At 39.9% G+C, this 25,708-nt stretch overlaps 1 protein-coding gene and 1 long non-coding RNA gene across 2 annotated transcripts; one reads left to right on the top strand and one right to left on the bottom strand.

Moving 5' to 3' along the window:
• The first annotated feature begins 9,055 nt into the window (after positions 1-9,055).
• LOC145446769 (uncharacterized) lies at positions 9,056-12,339 on the top strand. The gene is made up of 2 exons (XM_080325131.1): positions 9,056-9,676; positions 11,322-12,339. The coding sequence occupies exons 1-2, from the start codon at positions 9,181-9,183 to the stop codon at positions 11,831-11,833; spliced, it is 1,008 nt and encodes a 335-aa protein (XP_080181257.1). The 5' UTR covers positions 9,056-9,180; the 3' UTR covers positions 11,834-12,339.
• A 9,306-nt stretch (positions 12,340-21,645) lies between these two features.
• LOC145447310 (uncharacterized) lies at positions 21,646-24,976 on the bottom strand. The gene is made up of 3 exons (XR_013917523.1): positions 24,819-24,976; positions 22,472-24,684; positions 21,646-22,075 (listed from the first exon to the last, which is right to left on the bottom strand). It is a non-coding gene; the product is annotated as an uncharacterized LOC145447310 (long non-coding RNA).
• Positions 24,977-25,708: the final 732 nt, after the last annotated feature.

The following is a 25,708-nucleotide window of genomic DNA, read 5'->3' as shown; positions in this document are numbered from 1 at the left end:
TCTCGCCAGCCTCAATATTGATTCCCTTAGTGCATGGGTGGCCAACCTTTTCGGCCCAGGGGCCACATGAGATCAAGCCACTTGAATGTTGATGACCTCTTGTATAGTCATCCAATAGGAGCGAACCGGATAAGGTAACGGTGAAAGCAAGACTTATATTACTACGCATCAAAATCTATAACAATTATGTAATGAAAACTCCCGCGCAGGAAAGCGGTAGCCGCGCAAAGCGCAAAATATATTCAAAGTTTATAGATAAATTTGCTTAATAACAATATTACTTCTACATGCTCATTTGGCAAGGACAGGATTTTCCGGCGCATGGACGGACATATTGATATCGAAGATTCGGTGAACATGCATTTATCATTTTGCGCTAAGGTTTCATCGACGACGATCTTTCTGTGAGTGTGGAAGCGAAGTCGCTTGTTGGACGGCACGTTCTCTCATAATTGCGAATATAATTCTGTAAATTTGGGGTATTTTTAATTTTCTGGAGAGGCACCAATACTAAAAGCAAAAATTCGAGTGACAATAAATCATTCGAAGTGCCAAGAAAAATATCGAGTCAAATAAATCTCCACGAAATATTCTACTCCGTGGTCATATACAAAGATCTACGAAAAATGTGGCTGGCCCCTGGCTACGCAAATGCTTCGGAACTGATATTTTGGTCCTTAATATCCGAAATTTCGCCGTCAGGGTAATCAAACTTTGGTTGGTCTTGCAAGTTCACAATAAATTACCTGGATAAATTTATTTTTTGATGTTTTAACTAATTTCGAGAGATATCTCACGGGTCACTGGTTGGCCGCCACTGCTGTAGTGCTTTGTCGATGCAAAGCGTTGCCGGGTATCGTGCGCAGCTGATAGTTCAAAATAAAACGAAAGTAATTAACATGATATTTCTTGTTGTGTTTTCACTACTTTTATACATTATTGCTTCTTTTGTGGTACCTATTATGACAGTCGCCAATGTTAGGGAGCACGGCGTTGTACTAACGTAAAGTTTGAACAACGTGGTTGCTAAACGGTGCGGCAATTTGGTCCCAATATTGCATTTCTCCGGCCCGCGGCCTCTACGAAATTTGAAAAGTACGTGGCCCGCGACCCGTTTTGAGTTGGCGACCCCTGCTGTATACCATGTAACCTCAATGGCACGCTGACAACAGCGTCATGACCAATATAAGTTGAAATCCCCTGTTCTAATTGAAATTTAGCGTCGTATAAAGTCATTTACTGCGGCTACGCTATTGGTTTTTGGGTTGACTTCACGTGGAATGAGATTGAATGGGATAGGCATGTAATGTGTCGCTTCCGCAACCCTTTCTGCAATTACAAAACATGATTAGAAAAATTTCATTATACTCATGTAAACTGCGTCATATCATGTGCGCGCCGTGACATATTGTCGTTGTGTATGAAAGAAATGATTCAGCATTTAGAGGTGCAAGTTTGTTGCGTCAAGACGATTAGGATTCATCTTTCCTTTATGAGAAGTGAGAACAACCGGTCTGGTATGGCTCGATATGCTGCAATGGTAGGATTACCATATTTTGGAAATCTAAAAAGAGGACACTTTTTCAGAATATTCAGACTTGCAAAATCGGAGTAGAATCCTCAAAAAATGGTAAATTTTTCCCACTTTGTGGTCGGTTGACTAAAAAAAGGTCAACTTTCCACTCGGCTCCCGAAATACCCGCCGGAGCGTCACTTCGGTGTTAATTTACAGCATCTCAGTCGAATTTTGCTATAAATATGACCAAAATTCTCAGAAAAGAGGACAAAATCTCAAAAAAAGGACAAAAGGGCGACCTCCGAAGACCCTTTAAAAAAAGTCAAAAAAGAGGACGAATCCACTTAAAAGAGGACGTATGGTAACCCTATGCAATTGACACCATGATATAGAAATGTCTAATGCAATATGTATGTATGATGTAAATGAAATTTTCAGTGACTACGTATAACTTGAAACGCATGGTGGCCTTAACTCAACAGCGATCTCGGTTACGTATGTCACGCATAGATCATTAGTGGACGCTGAAATGAGTGATTTGCATCCTTGATACTCAGTCAAACACAACCTACAGGCGTCGGCTGGGTGTATCGTGCATTGATATGACTCCCCCAAACCGAATTATATCAGCGCAAAATTATTCAGATGTCTGTCACAAAAGTCGTTGTCACTGCTACAATTTGCGGAATCAAACTAACATCACATTTATTTGACATACAGTGTGCATTCCACGACTATATTCAACATATTGTACAATTAAACCATATACATGCATGAAAATAATCGAATACATGTATATCTCATTCTACGCGAGCATTCAAGAAGTGGCCTTCTGTCGTCACCAAAATTTATATGTATTGCTGAACACTATATGTGTAATTAAACGCTTCTTATACCATACCATGATCAGTAGTGAATAGAACCATACGAATTCGGCGATAATAAGCAGTTTAAAATATAATGATTTCGCGCTATAAATCAGCGCAACATGACACGTCAGTGCGAACGGACAATAGCATTCATCCTCGCGTGAACTAAATGTGAGTCGTGAGACTTCTCAAGAGTACAGGCTATATGTATATGTGATCCAACGACCTGAACTGACCGCAGAAGTCCAAGAGAGTTTTTTGAGTTCGACGCGAACATAACCAACCTCGCGAAATGGCCTCCAAAGAACTGTAGCTAGTTATATACCTCTCGTTTATGAATTACCAATGATTGTGAGCTATATCGTAATGAATTGAAATTAGTTAAAATCTTCACATATGGATTGAATGCACGGGAAATGGAGGATGCGTGTACTGGAGACATATTCACATGAGGTCTTGAAATAACAAAGTAAACAGATCAACAGTACAACGTGATGCAGTACAATACCAAGCTATAATGCAGAAAACATCGTGCTCCCACTTTCGCATGTTATCTAACCCAGGGGTTTTCAAATACTTTTTCGATCTCGCGACTCACGCATTTTGTTAAGAAGCAATTTTGTGTAAAATTTCATGCAACTTAATATTACTATTAGAAGACTGTTCTTGTCACTTGTAAATTTTTCACAAAATACAGTGCGAAAAGGCTTTACCATTAAATCGCAATCTGGTGGCTTTTTGAACTGATGAAATATTAATGAAAATGAAATTTGACATCTAAAACGTGGGGATGGTGTGAATGTGAGGTGAACGTTCGCGTTCTGTGTGTAAACCTCAGAAATTTAGAGGTTCACGTTCATAAACGAACCTTGGTAGGTTCTGCACTGTGAAATTTTTTCATATATTACAATTTTCACTTCATTATAACATCTTTGGTCTAAATTTATTGCGTTTCAAATGCGGGCCACTCTATGCATGGCGCTGGCTGGCAGCATAAAATAAATCAATACTAAACGAGCATGCACCCTGATAATCTCAAAAATTTTACTTGCGTTGTTACAAAGTTGGCTCGAAATATCCAGCTATCGGTTTGTGAATATTTAGTGGCTCTCTGCCGTGAGCTTGACCCGCAATCACACAACATCAAGAACGAAATAACGAAATACACTACATGTAGTCAGCGAATGCTCCTTATTCAACCAATCAGTGAGATTGATATCGTTTTCTGATGTAAAAAATCTAACAGGCGTAGGGGGTCAATCTTGACTTCATATGTTTACTGTATTATAAAAACCAAATCCGCGCGTATGGGATGTATACTGCTGTATAACTTAATTGTGGGCAAAGCGACGGAAGACATTGATTTTATGGGATTATTATATAATTTGATCGCTTCAGTTGATACATTTAGAGACGTTTAAAACGCCAATATGTACTTCGGCATTGTGGCATTATGTGGCCCGAGTCGTCGCTGGTATCGTGTATATACAAGTACATTAATATAGACTATGACGTCCCTGGAATATAGGGTTGGAATTAGCAACATGACGTCATGTGACGTCATGAGGTTCACACCATCACTAGTAAAACGTATGAGAGTAAGAATGAAGTTATCATCCCCGGTGATACATGTGCGACTTGTGGTGTATTTCGTGTGTGTGTAGTAGTATATTAACCTATACTCATCACAGACCACAGAGCACCAGGCCGTTAAGCACCATCATAATTCGAGGTTAAATACTAAAGATGGCAATCCGTCTGCTTTTTAGGTAAGACAAAGCAGAAAACTCAGCATGATCACACTGCACATAAGTATGCAATGCCTTATCCTCAACAAATTCAACAATCATTGGAATATTAAATCTCATATTGTTCACTTATGGCGCTATGCTTCGTTGATGGAATGTAATGCGACAATCTTAGCGTTCCATTTTGGGTCACGATAAAAGGATGCTTTAGCGATTCTACGTAACATTTAGGCCCATTTCCTTGTATCATGACCAAGAAAGCTCGAAAATTTTGAATCAGAGTACCGTTTTATTTTATACCGAGCGGGCTTTTACGCCATGCAGTGCGATGATAATTATAATTTTAGACAGGTTTGAAAAGTTCATTATTAGGAAAATACAATGTTTCTATTTCCGGTGAACCTAAAATATTTCGCGACTCTATCTGGAAGGTTTCGTGACCCAAATTTGGACCTCAGCCCATGCATGTTTAGGAACCCCTGATCTGACCAACCTATATATGCGATTCATTTCCGTATCTTCGACGCTGACTCTTGCAATGATCATCCATATCTCTCCGTCTAGTTTGATTCATCATGCACCATCGTCAATGCGAAATGATTCAGTATTCACAAATAGATTTTCGTTTACGGAAGCCTCAATCTAATCAACCTGAACAATGCTGAAACCCTCGGTCATTTAACTAACATTTGGCGATAATATAATCAGAGGTGTTAAAGAGCGTGGTAAACTACTCTCATTATAGCCTTACACAAGTAACTTCCGTGTAATTACAGTTATACTATCTCACGTTAACCTAACAGTTTCCGAGGTCAAAGAACTCTCATCAGTAATTACGAGGTGTACCTTAGTAAAATTTAAGTTAAATATGACCTATTATCGTGCGCACTTTGATCATTTCCAAAATTGTCACCAGTAAAGTGCTATTGGTAACAAAGATGAATTTTATAATATACCGCTACCTTCCGAGTTAAATAGATTGGTGCGGATGGACTGTAACCAACCGAGTTTACGAATTATTTTTATTACGCAATAATTCCACTCGGAGCGTAAGGAAGAAATGACATGTCGTGATGCAGCAGAATCCATAACTTTCCTGACGACGATAATATCTTCCGATCTGGAAATAGACGATGTGTCGAAAAATATATCATGGAATGTTCCGCAGTTTTGCCTCAATTTTTTTTATTTCGTTTCAGAAATAATTTATTAGATATATTTAGAGTGTTGGTGGATGCAGCCGTACTCACAAACCATTTTTGAAACCTGTGCGTTGTCCAAAAAAGGAAGTTAGCGATAGCCTGCCATATGTTGGTGACTCTACGGCGGCCCGAGTAACGCCGAACTTGCAAAAACATAATGACGCCATCACACGCAGATAGGAAATGTGACTGCGATAATATTCTCATCGTCAGAAGAGCGTATGGTATTGGTTATCTCAGCGTAATGTCTTTAAATTAATTACTTGCTTATCAAATCTACGATTGCAGCAGTATGGGAAAATATATAGTTCAACCGCAAGCGCTGACATCAAAATTATTTAGGTCAACTCCGCAATTCAGCGATTATGACATAATTCAAATGCGAATTAGTAATAGCTAAATCGAAACATGATTATTATTTTCTGTATTGCGTCAATATACTTGGAGGTGACATGCAAGGCACAATTTCGCTAATGCTCCATGCATGTTTGATGTATCTAAAATCTCATCACGATTGGATTGCAACGCCGCGACACTTATTACAGCAAAAACAAACGTAAACTCGTAGCGGCGACTATATATATCTCACGTACATAGGCTACTGAAAAGCAGGGCGTATCTTATATGCAAGGTGCATTTGCATTTATGTTAGAATTGACCCTATGGACATTGGTACATAATGCACTTTAAACGAGTGGTGTCCTATTCGTTTCAACCAGGGGTCATAGATCTACCGTGTGAATTTACCAGATATGATTTTTTTTTCTTATATAATCTCGAGCGCCAAGTAAAATCGCTGGTTAGCCCCATTTTACTCACAGGGGTTGAGCTCCACACTTGAACAAAATAGGGGACATATCTCAGACCTACTAAGATGTCTCATCCAGGGCTTGCCTGTACTTGAGCGCTTGCTAAGCTCCGAATTCGGGGCGGATAGGATGAGATGCTAGTGACTTAACCTGAACCACATTATTCCAAGGTAATGATGCAAAATAGTCGAACTAACAACTGAGCGAAATAATCGCTAACCTCATACGGAGGTCGTATGATGTTAATAGTGAAATGACGCAATGCGAATTGCATGATGTGTGACAATAACAATATTACTTGTTCGGTTGTCACGTATTCTGATGAGTAGCGATATATTTCCCGTCTTGCATACACCAACTTTACGCAATCGTAATGCACAAAGAGTTCCGTGCGTGCGTCACATGCTGCAAAGGTAATGAACGTTTCAATTCGCTCGTCACATGAGGCGATCAGATAACCTCTTCGCACGCTAGAGTCATGAATATTCCGATTCCCCTAATGTCAAAAGATGGATTGGAATTGCGGACTGCACTCACATGAGAACAGACAGACTGTTTGGAATATTCTTGCCTTCGTGGACATTTTTTTAACATGGGACGCTGTTGCTTGTATTTTGGCTGCTGCCGTCTATATGGAAACGAATTTCGTTTTAGTAATTATTGTGTGATAGTTTCGTTGATCATTAGATATATATCGAAACTGTCTCTACTGAAGACAGTGCATTATCAAATGCCTAAGTCTAAGGTGAAGACGTATTCGACATTAACGCATGTTCTATATCTTGATTTTTCCCAGCGCAGTTTTTAGGAATAGATTTCATTGGTTCGTATTCCCATTCCTATAAACACCTGGTCAGCAACTAGTAAAAGATTTTAAGGATACATAGATATCAGATATATTACCTCCCCCATCAATTTGATCATAACACACAAAGCCGCAACAAAAGGTAAATATAACTATAGGGTTGCAGTTAAAACAACGGTGTTTTAAAACACTTTCTTTAAATCATGTTTTGAACAGTGTTTCAAACAAATGCTTTTTTAAAAAATTGTGTTTTTTTTTCAAGCGTTGTATAATTACTCCATAATTGTGTAAATGTTTTCGAAAAACATGCTGTATGAGCCTACGGACGATTTCCACCCAATATATAGTCGACGTATACGATGTGGAGTGGCTGGAACCCTCGAAATCGTCGTCGGTTCAACAGTTATAGCAAGTAGATGCATATAATTGATATGGAATGGATGTTCTGATGATGATGACCGCCGACCGTAAAAATTCTGCATAAGGATGTAGTCCTGGTTAAAGATATTCTTGGTCTGTTCAAGACAGTGGTCGGAAGCCCTTTTTGTCGAAGGATCCATACTTACCCTGTATTTTTAATTGCCAGTGCCAATCCACAGCTACGTCACAATTAAAGATTCGTGACGTCGTGGCTAGAAAATAAACAGAAAAAAACACACAATAAAACTTGTTTTAAACAAGGGTCCTGTTTTAAACATGTTTTTTTAAATTGATTTTTGTTTTAAATGCAATCCCAAATATAGCCATGCCAGCGCTTCTTTGAACAAAGTGGCTGCCATGGCAGGTTGAATCATTGTGACAATGACGTCAGATCTAAACTATATCTTCCTCTTGATTTTTCTACCTTGCGGCCGATATTTCTAGCTGTTATTAACACATACCTTCAATTGAAATATGTCGTACATATAAAAATATGAGGTAACTCTTGCGAAGAATAGGGCCTTGCCTAGTACAACACAGAAAGTTATTATGCAAATGCATGTTGTTAGGTTAAGGGCCCAAGGGAACTAAAGAGTCTCCCCATGCTCTCACATATTCCAAACGTTCCTAAGGGAATTAGAGGCTACAGATAACTAATTTCGTACATACTTACGAGACCAGATTTTGCTGAGAAGATGTACCGGTATGCATGTATGTAACTTTGACTAAATGATTGATCGAAATAGCGGAGAATACCCTATTTCTCAAGTTGTATTGATACATATTCATTTCGTCTGCATTCATTGTTTGTACTGCATTTCAATTTAATTGAGTTCGTTTGTAAAACAGAAATGAGTCGCAAATAAAAATATTTGATTAAAATCTTTCGTGCTTTTCGTATACCACTAGTACGTTTACATTTCTAATTTCCAGGGTTCAAGCAATGCTACGTTTTGCCAGCGCGATGCTGATTACAACAGTAATAGCATTCACGAGAAGAATATGGGGCAATATGTTTCAAGCTATCGGTTCATATGCGGTAAATGGCGTTTGAATACTTCGACAGAATAAACAAAAATGCATAACCGCTGGGCGGAGGTCATAAAATGCCATTCTATACTGAAAGGGCAACCTTTTTGACAAGGGTCATATATTATTACAAACATACTTCAGTCTGCATATGTTTCAAAATGTACCTATACCTGTGGTATGTGGACAGAAAAAATTTTTCGCTCAATTGCGGATTGAATTGAAATTCCTAACTTAAGGGATCTTTTGTCTATCTATCGCATTCTTTGATTCTGACAATGGCGATAAACGATTATGCAACTCGCAAGATGGCCAACAGCCAAGTCAATGCTGACAGATATATATGCATGTCTGAACGCTATTTCAATTAATTATATGCACTCAAGGGAAGTTTACGTAGTTATATCGATTTATATTCACGTCCCAGGCCTATAAGAACAGGAATTGACGATTGACGACGAATATTGGTCATGATTTGAAGCTGTCGTGACATTAAGGCGAAGAAGTAGCCTTCTACAACATTCGAAAACTCGCTCTCGCACGAGAGAGCTGCATCATGTCTATCTGTTCATGTGCTCATTGGGCTGTGCATTTTGCAGATTCAGTGCTAAGCTTTTTTTTCGCGTGACGTAACGCCAAGCTGACTGAGTCGTATAAATGCGAAACTATACCGGAGTGATGTGGTATTATCATATCGCTGTCGAGCGCAACGGATCAGAAAATATACGAAACAGTACGTCTATTCGTTATTCATCGGAGAAATACGCAAACATCAATACGTAATGGCTGACAATGAGACATCCAACATTACATCGGAGTATCTGAATTTAGAAGTTTGTAAAGATGAGAAGAATGCGACACCGGTGTACCTTGCGACGGTGGCGACCATGTTCGGACTATGCATGTATTTCATGATCAGCCTCTTTATGGCTTTGAAAAGGGTGCCTGTATCATCACCCGACGCGAACTGCACACTTAGGTATGCGACCATTCTGCGGAGTCTTCTTGTAGCAGTCATGCTGTCCATCAACGTCAGGCTTTTACTGGATATAGTGCAACTTGCCCTTGGAAAAGAACTTGGCGATTCATTCGGTGTCGTGTTCGTTCTTAAGTCAGTGCTGGCGACTCTAAATAGCACATGTGTGTATGCATTTTTGTGGCTGCGCCAGTGGATTCTGTACGACCAGCCAACTTTGAAAAAAGTAAAGACGACTTCATTCAAGGTTTTCAACATATTCGTGCTGATACTGGTGGTGTCACTTGTTGCAGCTGGGCCTGGTAAGTTGTATACCTTTATCTTACTCTAACTGTCCTAATACGAAAGTAACATACTAACATTGGCAACATTGAACGTCATTGGTCAATTTCAATCTGCGATTCCTAGTAGTATTTTTATTCACGTTCCGAATCGTGCTATACATCATCATAATCACGCGTCAACGCCATCTGATAACAGCTACCTTGTGCTCTAATTGCATTATTCACGACCTAATTTTTAGAATTGCCAATGCGCATTAAAACAATTCCTGTGTGAGGCCGAGTGTAAATTGGCAGGTACAAGCTCATTAACGTGTTTACCAAAACGTTGACATACTTGCAACTACAGGTGTGACTAGTTCGAGGTCGAATTTCCCTTCAAACGCCGATGTTTGATGGCGTGTACTTCCGACAAAACACGCGATTATCAAGTACACCTGGAAAAACTAACGCACGTGTCATGTGATGTGTGTACTTATCCAGTGCGCACTGTGCAGGCGTCACGTCGCCATAGCATTTCAAATAATTGCGGCACTCAAGTGAATCGTTGGCGTTAGGTAAATCCCAGCTTCCTTCATATTTACCACCGGTACCGGTGCGATGCGAAAAGATTTGCATAAAGTCACCGCGTGAGAATGTGGGCGAATCGGTTTCTTTCGTTCAGTAATAAAGCTATGTCTTCGCATCAAAGTTTTCAGTGTATTTGTAATGAAAAATGTGGGCGCATCCGGACGTTAAAGTTGCAATGTAGCTAAGGAAATCGCTGTCATTGTGCGTGGTGAAACGGATGTCGGCGTTTGATCACGCTTACTTGCGTTGTCCAGCGAACTGGTGCAGCAAATGTACTGAAAATCAGATGCTGGGGATGTGAACAAATGTCACTTTTCGCCCCTTGTATTAATGACTTCGATATAAGTTTGAAACGCAACGTAAAACCGACAAAATGAATAGGCGAACAATAGCGCCTCGCTCCATAATGCTCACGGCACCGCTTGGACAGGCCGCGTTAGATCATCTGGAAATGACGTTACGGGAAATGCGTATGTCGGAGAGTATGGGAGCATCGAATATCCAGTACTGACGACAGCGGCACGGCCCATCAGCGCGTGATGATCGCGTCTGTGACGGCACGAACGTTGCGTCGCTCGTGAGCAAGTCCGCTTCGTAGGTCACACTTACTTTCGGTTAGGATAGGTTCCTTTCTGTCTGTGCCTATTATACATGCATGCGCGGCCCCTGCATACTCATACTCATACTCAAGCCAAAATAATGCGAAAATACTCCCAAAGTTTAACAAGCAATTGCTGTGTAGAAGTAACGCGTTATCACTGTCTTTTGGTGTGCTACATTTGAATTGCCGCAATGAAATGTCAATGCATATAGGTAGAAGCCCCGGTAGAAGGTTTAAATTTTCGAGTAAGTTGTCTTTGTGTCGTTGGCTCATATCCATCGCGTCGGCGCATCCGCATACCTCAGTTATACTGTAAACGTAACGGAAGTCTCGCGGTTACGCATCTGAGCAACGGGTCGTTAGGGAAGATTTTGAATAGTTACTTGCGGAAATGCCTACTATATTGCCACAGTTGATGCGATGCTAGTGTGTCGACCACTTTGAAATTTGTCTGTAAAGTGACCCGTGACTAGCAACGTGTACTTTTATTTACAGTTGTGAACACGCGATACATCCTGTTGACTTTGTCGCCGGAGGGATGCATGATGGTTCGGACACACAAGTGGACGTTTGCACTGCAGGTGTACACCGCGTTTTCGCTCTTCTACCAGGTGATCCTGCTCGGATTCTTCTTGTTCCCACTTCTGCAAACGCACCTGTCGTCAGAAGAGCACACCTCGGTGGCCCCTATCGTGAAAAGATCTGCGTATTCTGCAAGCGCGGTATTTGTCAACGAAATCACTTTTGTGATCGTGCACAGTCTAGTCGACAGGCCGCTCATGCTGGACACTGTAACTACAGATATGCGGCTGATAGTGTACTACATTTGTCTCGTGGCCTCCTACAATGACTGGAAGGATAAGTTCTGCTGCCTGTGTTTCGGAAAGAACTCCGTAATACGATCATCCTCGCGCATAGCGACGTCCGTCCGATCCAAATTTAGCAGCGACGATTTAGAGGCGAAGCACTTGAGAAACGATAGAAATAATCGATCCATACGGTCGTAACTGTAGAACCGCTTTGAAACCCAACACTGAAATGCGTCGGCTACGCGGAAGTAGCCCACAATTCATACCTTCGAGGTGATGGATAGCATGAGGGAGGAGGCGCTGGGCGTGAATCCCGGCGAGACGAAAATTTCTATGCAACTGTGCTATCAATGTCGTAATACTCAAGTCTGTGGCAGCATATACGGTGATACCTTGTAGCAGCTGCGATGCCGCAAAGCCATTAATGGACGAATTCTTGCACTGTTATTGATAAGATTGATCATCGGTCGTTTGACCTTGCACCGAAACCCTTCCGAGTGTATTTTTCTACGTTGGTCGGATTTTGGTACAATTCTCTGTGTGATCGAACCTCCTGTGACTCGCCGCAAATATATTAAACGTGCACATTTTGAAAAAATGTTGTCGTTTATTTCTATTGTTTGTTATTGGTAAACGATGTTTTCTATTATTTCGTCGTCAGATTACGATATTTATATTAATAAATATTATATTCCATGCACGCACATTGATCCTGCTTAATGTTCATTTTTTGCCGGTGTTGTATTGGTGCTTAGGTAGGACAGGTCGTGGCTATGTTTGTGAGCAGGGATAGAAAGCACCATCAGGGTATACTATATGTTCGGCAATGCAGCAGCTACTCACGTGACTAGAATTGAAATTCTAATGATCGATCAATTTTGAATAGTGGAGACACAGATTTGATGTGACATGAGGAACAAACATGTCGCCACAGTGACGCGGGGTGAAGTGCAGTGATATAGCCTCCTAACACAACCACTGTTAACAGCTTTTCTAAAATATTTGGCTAAACTAAAACGGTGATGAAGATAGCAATAAAGGTAAAATTGTGGTTTCCGTATATGGAGGAAACCTCATTTAATTAGAGCTAGGCTACCACACGTTCTCCTTTAATTGGGTTTATCCTCCTTTTTCAAAGAATCTAAAATGTCCTCCAAGAACTCCCAAATATCCTCCTTTTGGGCAATTCGACCCCATTTATAGATTCGAGAGCCAGGCGATTGTACACGGACAACTAAAAAATCCCATAAATGGTGAGAAATCTGGATTTCGATAGTAGTGTGGCAAGGTTGACCTATTTTTTAGTCAACCCAACAATATTTCACGCAAAGATTTCAAAATTACCCGTTTTCTCGTCCGATACTACATATCTTTTGTAACTAGTAAAAGTGTCCTGTTTTCGGATCTGAAATTATGGTAACCCTACATTTAACAGAATAGATATTAGTAACGGCTCCACTTTGAAATAACATCAAAATCCACACGAAGACTGGTTCTATACAATGCTCGCATTATTTATCTATTTCCGTTGCGGTACTACTCATTTGTCATTTTGGAACACCTGCACCGATCACGAGACCTTGCAAGTTATAGCACCGTTCCCAATGTGACGTATAAAGTCCGTTCTTGTTTTGTCCTTAGTATCAACTACGAGCATCCCGAGACATCGTGAGACTTGTCGCGTGAGATCCTTGCGTGTATAATCGCATTTCATCATAACATTGCAAACAACAAAGATACGAGAAATATTGCACAATGTCGTGAAACTGCATTGCACGACCCGTGATCTCGAATTATGAGGGAATACAAAGCTAGTCTGCTATCACCTTTTCCTAAATCATACTAGAGACTCAACACATGATTTTCGTTTTGTGTCGCAATCACAACTGCTATGACCATTTACACTAGCCCCATATACTTTTATTCAGCTGATCACTTCGCTGTCGACTGCAGTTTACTCAGTGATGGATAACTCCAATAACTCGTCAGCTCCCTGAAATTGCTTTGGTGCAGGACGCTGATGAATAAATCATTCAAATCACGAATTGTACAATATACAGCTATGGTGGCTCTCTGCAAATGTTTCAAACTGAACCGTCGGTAATGTGGAATTTGAGATGGCCGAGATTTATTTAGTGATTGTGATCTGGCATATCAAATATTTCCAGGTCGATATTTTTAAATCTAATTTGACTTAAAACAAGAAGCGGTCTCATATTTTCGGTTATTTTTCGCACCGATACAAATGTGTGCTTTTTGCCTTTTTCAAGAAAAGCAGGGCCTAATTTTGGAGTCCCGGTCCCTGATTTATCAAGATAAACATAATTAACGGTTCTTCGCCCACAGGACGAATTCTGTATACCATGATTAATATTAGTTCCGTAAATGTCAAAACAGCTGTACAATCGCCAAACGCTTATTACGTTTATTCGCGTAACTACGTTCGGATCCCATTGCATTGTTTTAGTGACTAACAATGTGTTGTGTTGTTGTTGCATTGGTATGAGCTCCTGCAAAATTCTATGGTCTCGTCGCATTTCTGCGTCAGAGCTGACGGGCACTGTCATATTAGAGTAGGAAAGCGCAGACAGCGTTTTCCGTGACTCAGAGCTATGCCATAGAGCAGTGGATAACTGGATTTCCGCTGGCGCACGCTGCACAGCTAGCCGTAATTTAAACGGATTCATTGCATTTAGATTTGCTGCAGCTGTACTGATCAGAGCAATCTAACGCATTTTCGGTGACCTTTTGTGACACGGGACGGAATCAGCTCGCTCTATCCGATATACAGTATACACGGAGGAAACAAATACTCTGGCCAATATCCTATAAAATAGATCAATTACTTCAATTTAGAACAGTGGTTCTTAACCTTGCCACAAGCCCCCCCCCCCCCCAAGGGGCGGTGACGATTTTGAAGGGAGAGAAAATGCTCAAGGGGCGATATGGGGGGCGCTGGGCTCGGGGGGCGATAAGGGGGACGCTGAAGAAAATTGGCTTCGCAGTAGATGATGTGGTAGTAGGACATATACTTAAGGAGTATTCGGAACAAATTAACATCACAGAAAACATGTCAAATCCCGACATTTTTGGTCGCACTATACGCGACGATGTTTGCTACATATGTTTTCATAAATGTACTGGTTATTATAGTTCATATAAAGCATATTGCGCGTACTTTTAGATAGCCAATTTCACGTTATTTAAAACACTGCCGTCACGCTTGCTAAGGTTATTTTCAACAAAATGTTTCGAATTAGGTATTATATTCCACAGCGCATAGCGTGTGAAAATCGAAGAAGGAGGCACCGTATATCACTTTTGATTGAGAGTGAGAGCCCCTTGTACATAACATAAGTTTTGAAGCTTTGTGCACGAAATGAATAGGCCTACCTAAATATACTTGTGTTTGAGAGCTACAGAATTAAATCGTCAGAATATTTCTTCATCTTATCATAAAGGATGATATTATCTCGTGTTGTGGTTCACAACCTCACATGAACATTATATAATATGAGTTTCTTTGTTTGGAATACATTCATGTTAAAATTAATAACTGGGTACAGTACTAAATTCAATGTGAGCAGATAGATGCATCCCATTCTCACATGAACATTATATAATATGAGTTTCTTTGTTTGGAATACATTCATGTTAAAATTAATAACTGGGTACAGTACTAAATTCAATGTGAGCAGATAGATGCATCCCATTCTCAGTTGACTTACTTATAGTTATACAAAGCACTAAGACAAAATCCGAACAACAGGGTATATGAAGCCGTACCCGATTGTTGTTTTAACAACCTTGATTAGACCCTGAATATACCAATTATTACATATTATTGTATGGTTTATTATAGTCGAATGGTCCTCGAGCGCGATAAAAGCGCGAAGTATTTCCAATACCAAAGTCCCAAAAAGACCGACTGAACTTTGACCTCTTACCAAGACCGAAACTGTGGCAACCCAAACCCCCGATCCGTTAGCTCGAAGGGTGCCCTAAATTTTTTCGGTGAATGAACATAAATTAAACATCATGTTATGACCACGGAAGAATACGCATAATTATAGAAAATAGAAATAGGCATTTCGGCGTCGGCCATTACTACGCCACGATGCACGAAGACATATGAAGTTCCGGTGAATATGGGACTCCGAGAAGTTCGTCAAAAAGATCGTCAGCGAGAAAACCTTAGCCGAAGAGGATTGCCCTTATGTTGAGCGTAAACTTCGATGCATATAAGTCTAATTTTCCATATGTGATTAAATCGCCCGTGCCGAATTATCATGTCGTCGCAATCTGCACCCCACAGAACAAATAACATCCATCACAAAAAATTATTTGCCAGTGACGAAATACCAATTTTGAATCGTGTGCTAACTTTAGTTTAATACGTTTATGTGTTTCAATATCTTTTGACTATATAGCGGACAAGAGGTAACAAAATAACATGTACCGATTTAATTGAACCAACGGGCACGCCCGAATATGTTCAATTATTAATTACGTGGCCTTCATTTTCCAATGCAACAGCTCACTCAGCGCTACTGGTAAATCTAATTACGTGAGCTGAGAGGATAAAAAGTTTATAGTGACGTATATATGAATTGTGCAATTACAACATATTAAATTCATGCATTATAGAAAATTTTAGCTCCTAGGGCGACCAGGCCACATAAACTTTGCTGACCATCGAAATCACGCGACGGGGTTCTTGGGGGCGAAGCCCACACGAGTTTGGTTTATCACGCTATGGGTGACCAAGATAATCATTTGTTTAGAGGGGCTGACGAAGTGCTGTTACGGCCCTCCCTCTGACCCATTGTCTTTATTACAGTCCTTACAATATGAAATGGGGGCGCTGGAGCACGATAATTTTTGAAAGGGGGCGCTGGAGGAAAAAAGGTTAAGAACCACTGATTTAGAATATCAATAATAACAATAACATTTGGCCCGTTAAGAGCGTCCGGCACGCGAGCAGTCGCGCACGTGCACGAAGGTAAATCGTAGTTTTGAGAATAACATGTGCAAGTGTGAATTATGCAATGTCACAATTGAGTCATTAATATCAAGTAAGGTAAATATGTACCAATACAGTATGCAATGAAGCCAAGACTGATGAACTCATTTGCAAGCTCGCGTGGAAAATAAAGTATACCTACGAGGTATTGATGCAGTATTGATTGTAACGGTCTGCTCTAAGGGAATCGACATAATTCAACAACTGCATGCGGTGCCAAATATATATGAAGTGAATCAGAATATACGTCAGTAGCCTATATTGGGTTTCTCGGTGTCTCAATATGGTGTCCTCGTTGAATAATGATATTTCCGTGTTTTGAATACTGAGAATATGTGTTGCTCACTGTTTCTCAAGGTATTTACACAATTACGTGATAAATAAATAAATTTCTATGGCATCATTTCGAATGTGCCAGCATGACAAACACCTATAGCGCTACACAGCAATTCGAAAATTCTTCATTAGCGAACTTTGTTTCATTTGAGTGCGTATATGCGCACTAGGGCTGGGCACAACTATTCGAGTGCCCTAATGCGAGTCGAGGAAGGATAGTCGATAATTCCGAGTAACAGCAATGTACGCTCTTCTCACTATCAGTGATTTTATCAACGGAAAATATAGTTTCAATACTCTCTTTTCCCTGTGGGAGCCTTGAAATCTCGGTCGTTCGTAACTCGGTATCCAAAAAATGTTGTACAAAGCTATACGCAAGTTCCCTGAAACGACATTTTTGTGAGTGATCGACCCGAGGCATTGACACTAAGCCACATGAAATTGAATAGTCGACTGCAAATCGTTGGCGAGATGGCGTAGTTGTGTAATCCACAGCTGCAACACCAATGGGTTGTGGGTTCCAGTCCGGCTAAAGCCGACTCCAGAATTCCAGAGGTTTATTTAGGCTTCTCCTCGCCATCATCCGTGTAAGTGAACGATGTCTTATAAAAGCCTATAAGTGCGCCGTGCTACAAGTCGTCATATAAACAATGAAGAAAATTGGCCTGGTGTAAATGACCATAGTAGTCGGCAAACACGAAACACCATTTATGCCACAAACAAAAACAGACTGAGAATCGAATCACCCGAGTATATTCGAGTTTCTCCAGTCCTAATGTGCACTTTGAAGGCAAAATGCGTTTGAACGCAGTGTATCAACAATTATACCGAATACATGTTTGTTGAAAACTTTCTACAAAATGTGAACGGAGTCAAAATGTTTATTTTTAATTCATCTAATATGCGGAATGAAAGAGATCGGGGAATTCGTGTTTCTGTATTGTAAATGCTTTGCGCATTTCAAGTGCCAAATATAATTGATTGATAGTCACGGAACTGACACAGGGCTGGCATTCCCAATCCGTCTGAAATGTAATTTGCACGAATTCGTGACATTATACACTATTGTATCGTTTGCCGCAGAGTCGATGAAAATATTCTGCAGAAGTAAATGCAGAAGCAGTTAATATTCTTTGTTTTGTTCGCTATTCAACCGAGTAAATTCCCTGCTCAAAAGCAAATGCGTAATATGGACGAAGTGAAAGAAGTGGGCGATACGCAGCAAATTTTACAGATATGATTGCATTTTCCACTTAACTCGATGCGCATATCGGTATAATCAAACCGACGAGGGCGCCGTGGTATACACTTGTACGAAGGACTGGAGCGCTTGCCTTTATGGAGCCTGAAGTTACGTACAAGTATTAATGAGTGCTCCCATAATACCTAAGTTTCTGACATAATGCTTCAGAAAGATAATACTTTCAATAAATAGCATTCGTTAAGGCATTTATTCGATTATTATTATTATTTCCGTTAACTCGAGACAGGTTTTGGATGTGAATGTGATCGACTCGAGAATCCTATCCTGAGTATAGGAGGTTTGTCCAGGCTCCTCGTCATCCGATCCACACCAGCGGGTGTCTTGCAAAAGCCTAAAACGCAACTGGCCCGTGCTATTGGTCGAATCTTAGGAAAGAATATCGGTCTTGTGTAATTTAATCAATGACCACAGATGATGAAACAACACTAATACTAAACAACAACAACAACAACAAGACAACACACCATGGCATTGCGATACAATGAACAATTGAGCACATATAGGAATAGGTTTAAGTCGAACCAAACAACCAATTCAACCAATTGAACACCCACATCGATAAGAAGAGAGTAATACCATCATGTATACGTGCTAAACATTGTGGCACGTACTGTACACGCACACGTAAGCTACAGTGTGCACATCAAGGTTGTGACCAAGTCACAAGTTTCCGAGTCAATTTGACTTTTATAGTTTTGACTCGAGTCAAAACTCACTTCACCACCGAGTCAAATCCTAGTCCAAGTCAGGGAGCAACGGGTTGAGCCCGAGTCTTAGTGTTTAGTCGCGAGTCAGAGTCCAAGTCCTTGAGCTCACTGTTCATTATTGAGTTTAAGACGGGTTCAACTCACTTTTGAGAAACTCCTGGGTGATATCGAAGGCCTCGCATTCATAATATACTTATTTTCTCACTTCTAACATTTTTATTAAAATAGATGAGGTAGGGTTTCTGTGTCTGTTTCTATTTATCAAGTATCAGTCCTGATACAAGATACTTGAATCGACTAATATAGAATGTCCCGAGTCTTATGACTTGGTCGAGCCATGCGAAATTACTCGAGTACAAGTCGAGTCAATACTCAAATTGATTCGAGTCAGGTCGAGTTATTTTCCATTTCCAAGAAAATGACACGAGTCTAATCGAGTCAACGAAAAATTGCGACTCAAATCGAGTCATGACTCGAGTCATTACAACTCTGATGTAAACTGAACAAAAAAAACATCACAAGAAGGAATAAGGGTAATAGGACGTTATTTATCATTGTCATTAACGTTTATGAGGCACATACACCTACTCAAGATATGCATTATACATACGAACGATCTGGGGATATGCATAGCATGAGTGCATTATGTACAATTTGCATATGCCGCTGGACAGAGAAAGTGGAGATATAGCCTTGTAAGGCTTTCTAAAGTCTTGCACCGCCCCCTCATGCTATCCCGGATGTGCTGAGTGCCAAGCGGGGAAGTCACGGATACCGGTTTTAAAGATCAGGTCTTTGGTCTGATCCAGCCGCGGATTGAACCCACGACCTACCGAAGCCGGACGCTACTCCATCACGTTATTATCTTGTCAGAATAATAAAACTGGCATCCAATGAAAAGGCACGTGGCGATAGCCGAAACGGCGTGTCAAAATCATGATCCAGTGATCTCAAATCTCAGGCTATGGTATTCACTATTCATTCCGTAGCACACTGCTTGAATTTTTTCTTAGAAGTGGAATGGACAATCGAGGATGCTCGATTGGCTCGCAGAATATCGTTCCACATTTAGGTCCGCCATGTATATTGTCTTCTTATCTCAGTCAGATGTGAGCACGTAATAATATAGTGTTCGACCGCTTCTAATTCGCCGCAGTGCTCGCACAACACACACTGCAAAAGTGCACACACTACAACACACACTGCCGTTTCATAGTTATTGCTCCATATAGTCCGAACGTCATATTTGAGAATTCTCTCATCAACGGTCATAACCTTCCATGCGATCAAACTATCTGTTGGGATAGCTAGCATTCTGGTTGGATTTTGTGATATGACGATAAGGGGGGCGTGAAATTTTTGACTATCATAAAGGGGGGCGTGTCTAAAAAAGTCTGAGAACCACTGCTCAGTGGAAATGACATGCACGTGAAGCCGTGATCAACCCAAAGCATTGTCACAAAGCACAACGAAATAGGTACGTTCGAAAAAATACCAAATCATATTTAATGTGACTATAAGAAATAGCTTTATATTCTTTGTGGTCGCATACTTGAACATTCCACATCACTCATACCAGTATGACGTCAAAATGAGTGATACTCAAATGCTTGGCTGCCCAGCCTAGTCATGACCGATGCAAGGGTTATAGTGTCCGTGGCTACGTATGTAAGCCGATTTTGTTGATGGAAGAAAAGTAAATGAAATTTAAAAGAAAGCTGCACGCCAGTTTTGGAACCAAGTCACTGCCTTCAAGCCAGAACTAATTCCGAGTCACAGAATCTAGCAAATGGAACAGTGTTGAATATTGGCCAGATGGCTTTGCGAAATAGAATATTCGAGCACCTGAAAATTGATTCGAAAATTCGTCTCCAAGTCACGTATCATTTCACCTTTCTCATACGTCGAGCCTAAGTCAAGTCAAGTCAGGGAAGTGACTTATTATATCTATTTTACATTTGAATTATCTAACATTTTATTGCACGATGTAATGCACAGTCATATGTTTATGCAGCAAGTTAGAAACACATCTCGACAGTTCACACAGCGTCGGTACGGTCGACATATGCATTTGGCAACGGTTCCACATAGTTCCAAGCAAGACTGCTTGAACTGTACATTGGCACACAGAGACTTGCGTGACGCCTTCTGGAATCCGCATCACAAGACTTATGTTTGGTTTACGATGCGTATGTCGTGCCGGGATTCCAGAACAAAAACAAAACGGTCGGTAAATTCTTTGTCTGTATTCAGTATTTGAATAATCAATAAGGGTATGGTCTAGCGCTACGGAAGTACTAAAAGTCCGAATCGACCTAACCTCAATGATGCAATCGCTATGTTCGACCCAATATTGTTTGGCACGAGTATGATAGCACTGCAAAGATCATGCAAGACTATTCGGTGTTTGAGGGTAGATTGTAGGACGATAGAAATTTCAATGGCAGTCAATGGCAGTCTCGTCTCTACAAAATCCAACACCGGCATTTTCAGCGCATAGACACGTAGTTAGGGTGGCATTTAAAACAAAAATCAATTTAAGACAAATATGTATAAAACCTGCTACCCATGCTTAAAACCTGTTTTTATTATTTTTGTTTGTTTGTTTTTTAGCCATGACGTCACGAATATTTAATTGCGACGTCACAGTGTCTTAACATTGACAATTGGAATTATAGGATAAACATCTATCCTTTGACGAAAAAGGCTTTAGAACTCTGTCATCAACGGACCAAAATGTATTTAACCAGGACTGCATAGTTTTGCTGCATTTTTGGGGTCGGATGTCATCATCATCAGAACATACATGTCGTATACCGTTGAAGCTGAACCGATGACGTGTTCGATGGTTCCGACCATTTCATATCGTATCGTTGACTTTATCGGGTGCAAATGGTGCGTAGGATCATACTACGTGTTTTTTTACGAAAGTGTATTTACACAGTTATGGCATAATTATATAACGTTTGAAAGAATTGTTTCATTTAAAAATGCATTTTTAATAAAACACTGTTCACAAAACAAAACTCAAAATGGGTCGCGAGCCACTTTTCAAACTTCATGGAGGCCGCGGGTCGCATGTATTCAATATCAGTCAATTCTTCCTCTACCTGCAACACAGAGATAGTTAGTTCAGTCATTGTCAGCAGGCCGATTATATTACCTAAAAAAGAAAGATTTTGACCTAATAAATCACAATTTTGACATTGTTTGACCTTAAAACACTTAATTTTGACAACATTTTGCCCTCATGTACGAAAATAGGTGTTTGCGCACGTTATGTTAAAATTGTACTATACTAATCTTCACTTGTGGTTGGAACTATCTGTCCTTACGAAGAAGTTTGGCCTGAAAAAGCTTTTTTTTACTTAGAAACTGGCAAATTTGTACATGAAAAAACTTTATTTAACGAAATCTGGACCTATGAAGAATTCCAGTAGTTACATCACGCATTATGGTAGAAATAATTGAAATTTGTTGTAGTACAACGCAATATAGTTTCTTACATTCACGGGTAGAAAGTGTCTGTCCTTCCTGATTAGCTTGCCAACAACGGAGAAAGAACGTTGAACTGCAGCAGTTGTTGGCTGGCAACACTGAAGTTGTGCGTACACTGCTGGTGACACACCGTGTTGCTTCATTCTGACAATATGCGCTTGATATCAGAACCATGATGAAATGCCCACGCAGTCACGCTTTAGTTAGGGTATTGCGGTATGTTGAGCATGTCACCATGTTAAAATATCTCTTTTATTTGACCGTTTATGATTCACAATGAACAGACGATGGCCGTCTACAATGGTAGGCCTGTAAAGTAGGCTACACGCTGTAAAATGTCAAATGATAAGATCACCGACAGTACAAACATCTATGATACAAACGAAATGCAGGTTGCAAAAAAAAAATTGGTAAACTATTTTGACAATTTTTTGACCTAACGCTACAATACTGACAAAATTTTAACTTATTTTGACATGTCAAAAAAATCACCCTAATTATCAGATTATCAAAAAGAACAAGCGTACAAACAAAGAAAAACAACAATAAATTATTATTACAACTTTATTACCAGCAGCATTTAGCAACATTTGCATCAACTTAGATTTGAATTTTACCCATTAAGATTTTCAATGGCGTTTTCACATACATATATTCATTTTCGTTCACGTTCGTACTTCGTATCGACCTATTATGAAATTTTACAATTACATCATACTCTCTTCGATATGTTGTCGCCGTAAGCGTAGTCATCAATCAAAATAATATTACTACCGAGTAATTGAATACATTATTCTTGCTATTGTGATCAATGAATGAATAAAGGTATACGTTGTCTACAGACACGTAGAGATAGGGAGGTAGTCTGAACGTTATTGTTGCAGCGTAGCACACGTCAGGTGTGTTACAGATTTTATGATATCATGCAATGATTTTTTACAATACACATATGATTTTTTTGATTTTTTACAATACACGACAAAAGAAAACTTCACTCGCGGATGTGAAAGTAGTACTTTTCCATGACACCGTGATGTAAACTAATGCATTAGAAGTTTAGAACTGATCACATAGCTGACATAAGCAATTCGCAGACTGGCAGAGGTAAAAGCTTCCCCGTCGACCTCTGAACCTGAAGTGAAGTCGCGAGGACCGGAAGTCTGATGGTAGATGAACAATTAAACATACGTATATGTTGAAATGTGATAGCACATAAAAGAACCGAACCAGCAAGAGGGCCCAATGCGCAATGCACCTTTGCACATGTGAGTTATACTATAAGTCGAAAAGACTAATATAGTTATAATAGTCAAATATCTCTTCCATTATTGTAACGAGTTTATTGAATAGAACATGCAGTTTTGTTTTTGCCCAACGTGCAGGAACGAATATTGTTTCCTTGATGTAGCTGTAGGCCTGTAGCTGGAGCTGGAGCTTAGCCATTTTGTACTTGTAATATTCTGTATGCAGACATTTGAGATGAGTAGATGAAGTTTGATGGATATATAGTACCGATAAGAAGACGATATTAATTAAATCTCAAATATGGCTACCGAGGCTTGGTAAATAATATCAGTAAGGTGAACAAAATGTGACTTGAGCAAATTATAGCTTCAACGAGGCTTACAAAAAGCCTAGAAGTGGGATGTGCTACAAGTCGGCAGTTACGGAAAAAATGAAGAATATCGGCTTGGTATAAATGACCATACCAGTCGACAAACACCATGAATACAACAAACAAACAAACAAACAAACAACCAAACTTACTATTCCCGAGTCACTTACGAGAATCCTGTGGAAATTCAAGGTATATGCAAACATATAACGTTCGAGCAACGCATATATGCATGATCAATTGATCATGTTTATAATATCAGATTTGGCGGTATTCTAATAACAATTATACCTGAATCAGAATGACCGTTCGAGTCAATGTGAAAGATTAGATTCAGCATCATTTTCATCGATAAAGACAGGGCTATCGGTGTGAATTTTCATTCTATAGGTTATTGAACAATTCATATGACATTGTCTAATTAAAGCTATTTTAATATTCGCTATAGGAAATATATCATGACTTTCTTCTTGTCACATCGGCTAATATGATGTTGTTGTCGTGCAAACTTTTCTTACCTTATCATGAATATTGAATATACGTGAAAGCACCCGATACGAAACATGCGAAGCGGTGAACGTGGAACATGTCGGTCGGTTCGAGAACCTATGTGAAGTACAAATGCACAATGAGTCGGCAAATATCTTCGTTTTCAAATGCAACTATTGCGATCACTCGGGGCACATCGTGATGACGAGGACACGTGCTGACCGTGAAATGCGTAAGCATGTAACACTCACCTCACGGCATGGATTGGAAGCATTGAGAAATTTCTCAAGTATTCCTGGACAAGTGATTATGATATTTCTTTCTTCAAACAGGGACGTGAACTGTCCATGTATACGTCCGCTGCATTCGCGACGTGCTTTGCGAGTAGGAGTCATGCGTCTTCATAATACTAAAATTAATATTACGTTATGTTTACAACGGCTTTATAAATGTGTCACGTTTCAACCTTTGCGGATTTTCCAAGCATAAGTCGATAACTTGCGACCCAAGATGATAGCTCAGCAGTTAGCTACTGTGACCGTCTGACTTCAAAAGGTACGAACAACGCATTCGAATGATTTGTTAACAAAGGTAATTGCAATCAATCGATCCAAGTCTGCTAAACTGGATCGAATTCGAGGGATTTTCTTACAGACACCATCTATTTGTATACAATCAATATAGCTGTGCGATACACGATGTGTAGTTGTACAATTGCGATTTTGGTGTGGTGTATATATCAGGGTTGGGATCAAATCACTTCGAGTCACAAGTCAAATCGAGGCATGGCACGTTTTAACACGAGTTGATTCAAGTCACTCGATTTCTTAAGGTGACTAGAGTGAAGTTAAGTCAAGTCAGGTCGAATTTTCGTAGTACGAGGCATGACTCAAATCATTGCATTTTAAAAGATGATTGAAGTACAGATTGAGTCGCTATTGATTCTGGATCACGTAACGAATACCGATTTAAATATACATTCAGCGGGGCGTATAAATACACGACTGTTAAACCACGCCAAGAACTACATGGCCCCCTCTTTCATCAGCCAAATAGAGGATAGACTATGAAACCTCCGAAATTCGAAAAAAAATGAATATGATGCAATACGCAATCCAACTGCACATCCGTGCGATACTAT

Source organism: Botryllus schlosseri, chromosome 9 (assembly GCF_051294905.1).
Source record: "Botryllus schlosseri isolate E-star chromosome 9, Bs_hap1, whole genome shotgun sequence".
NCBI classification, from domain to species: Eukaryota; Metazoa; Chordata; class Ascidiacea; order Stolidobranchia; family Styelidae; genus Botryllus; species Botryllus schlosseri.
Note: the sequence above shows the minus strand (reverse complement) of the source record. Positions and strands in the feature narration are given on the sequence as shown.

Bases quoted from the DNA above. Each gene is read 5' to 3' on its own strand.
- LOC145446769 (XM_080325131.1), top strand. From the start codon at position 9,181: ATGGCTGACAATGAGACATCCAACATTACATCGGAGTATCTGAATTTA. The intron at 9,677-11,321 runs GTAAGTTGTATA...TTTTATTTACAG, and splicing joins ACTTGTTGCAGCTGGGCCTG to TTGTGAACACGCGATACATC.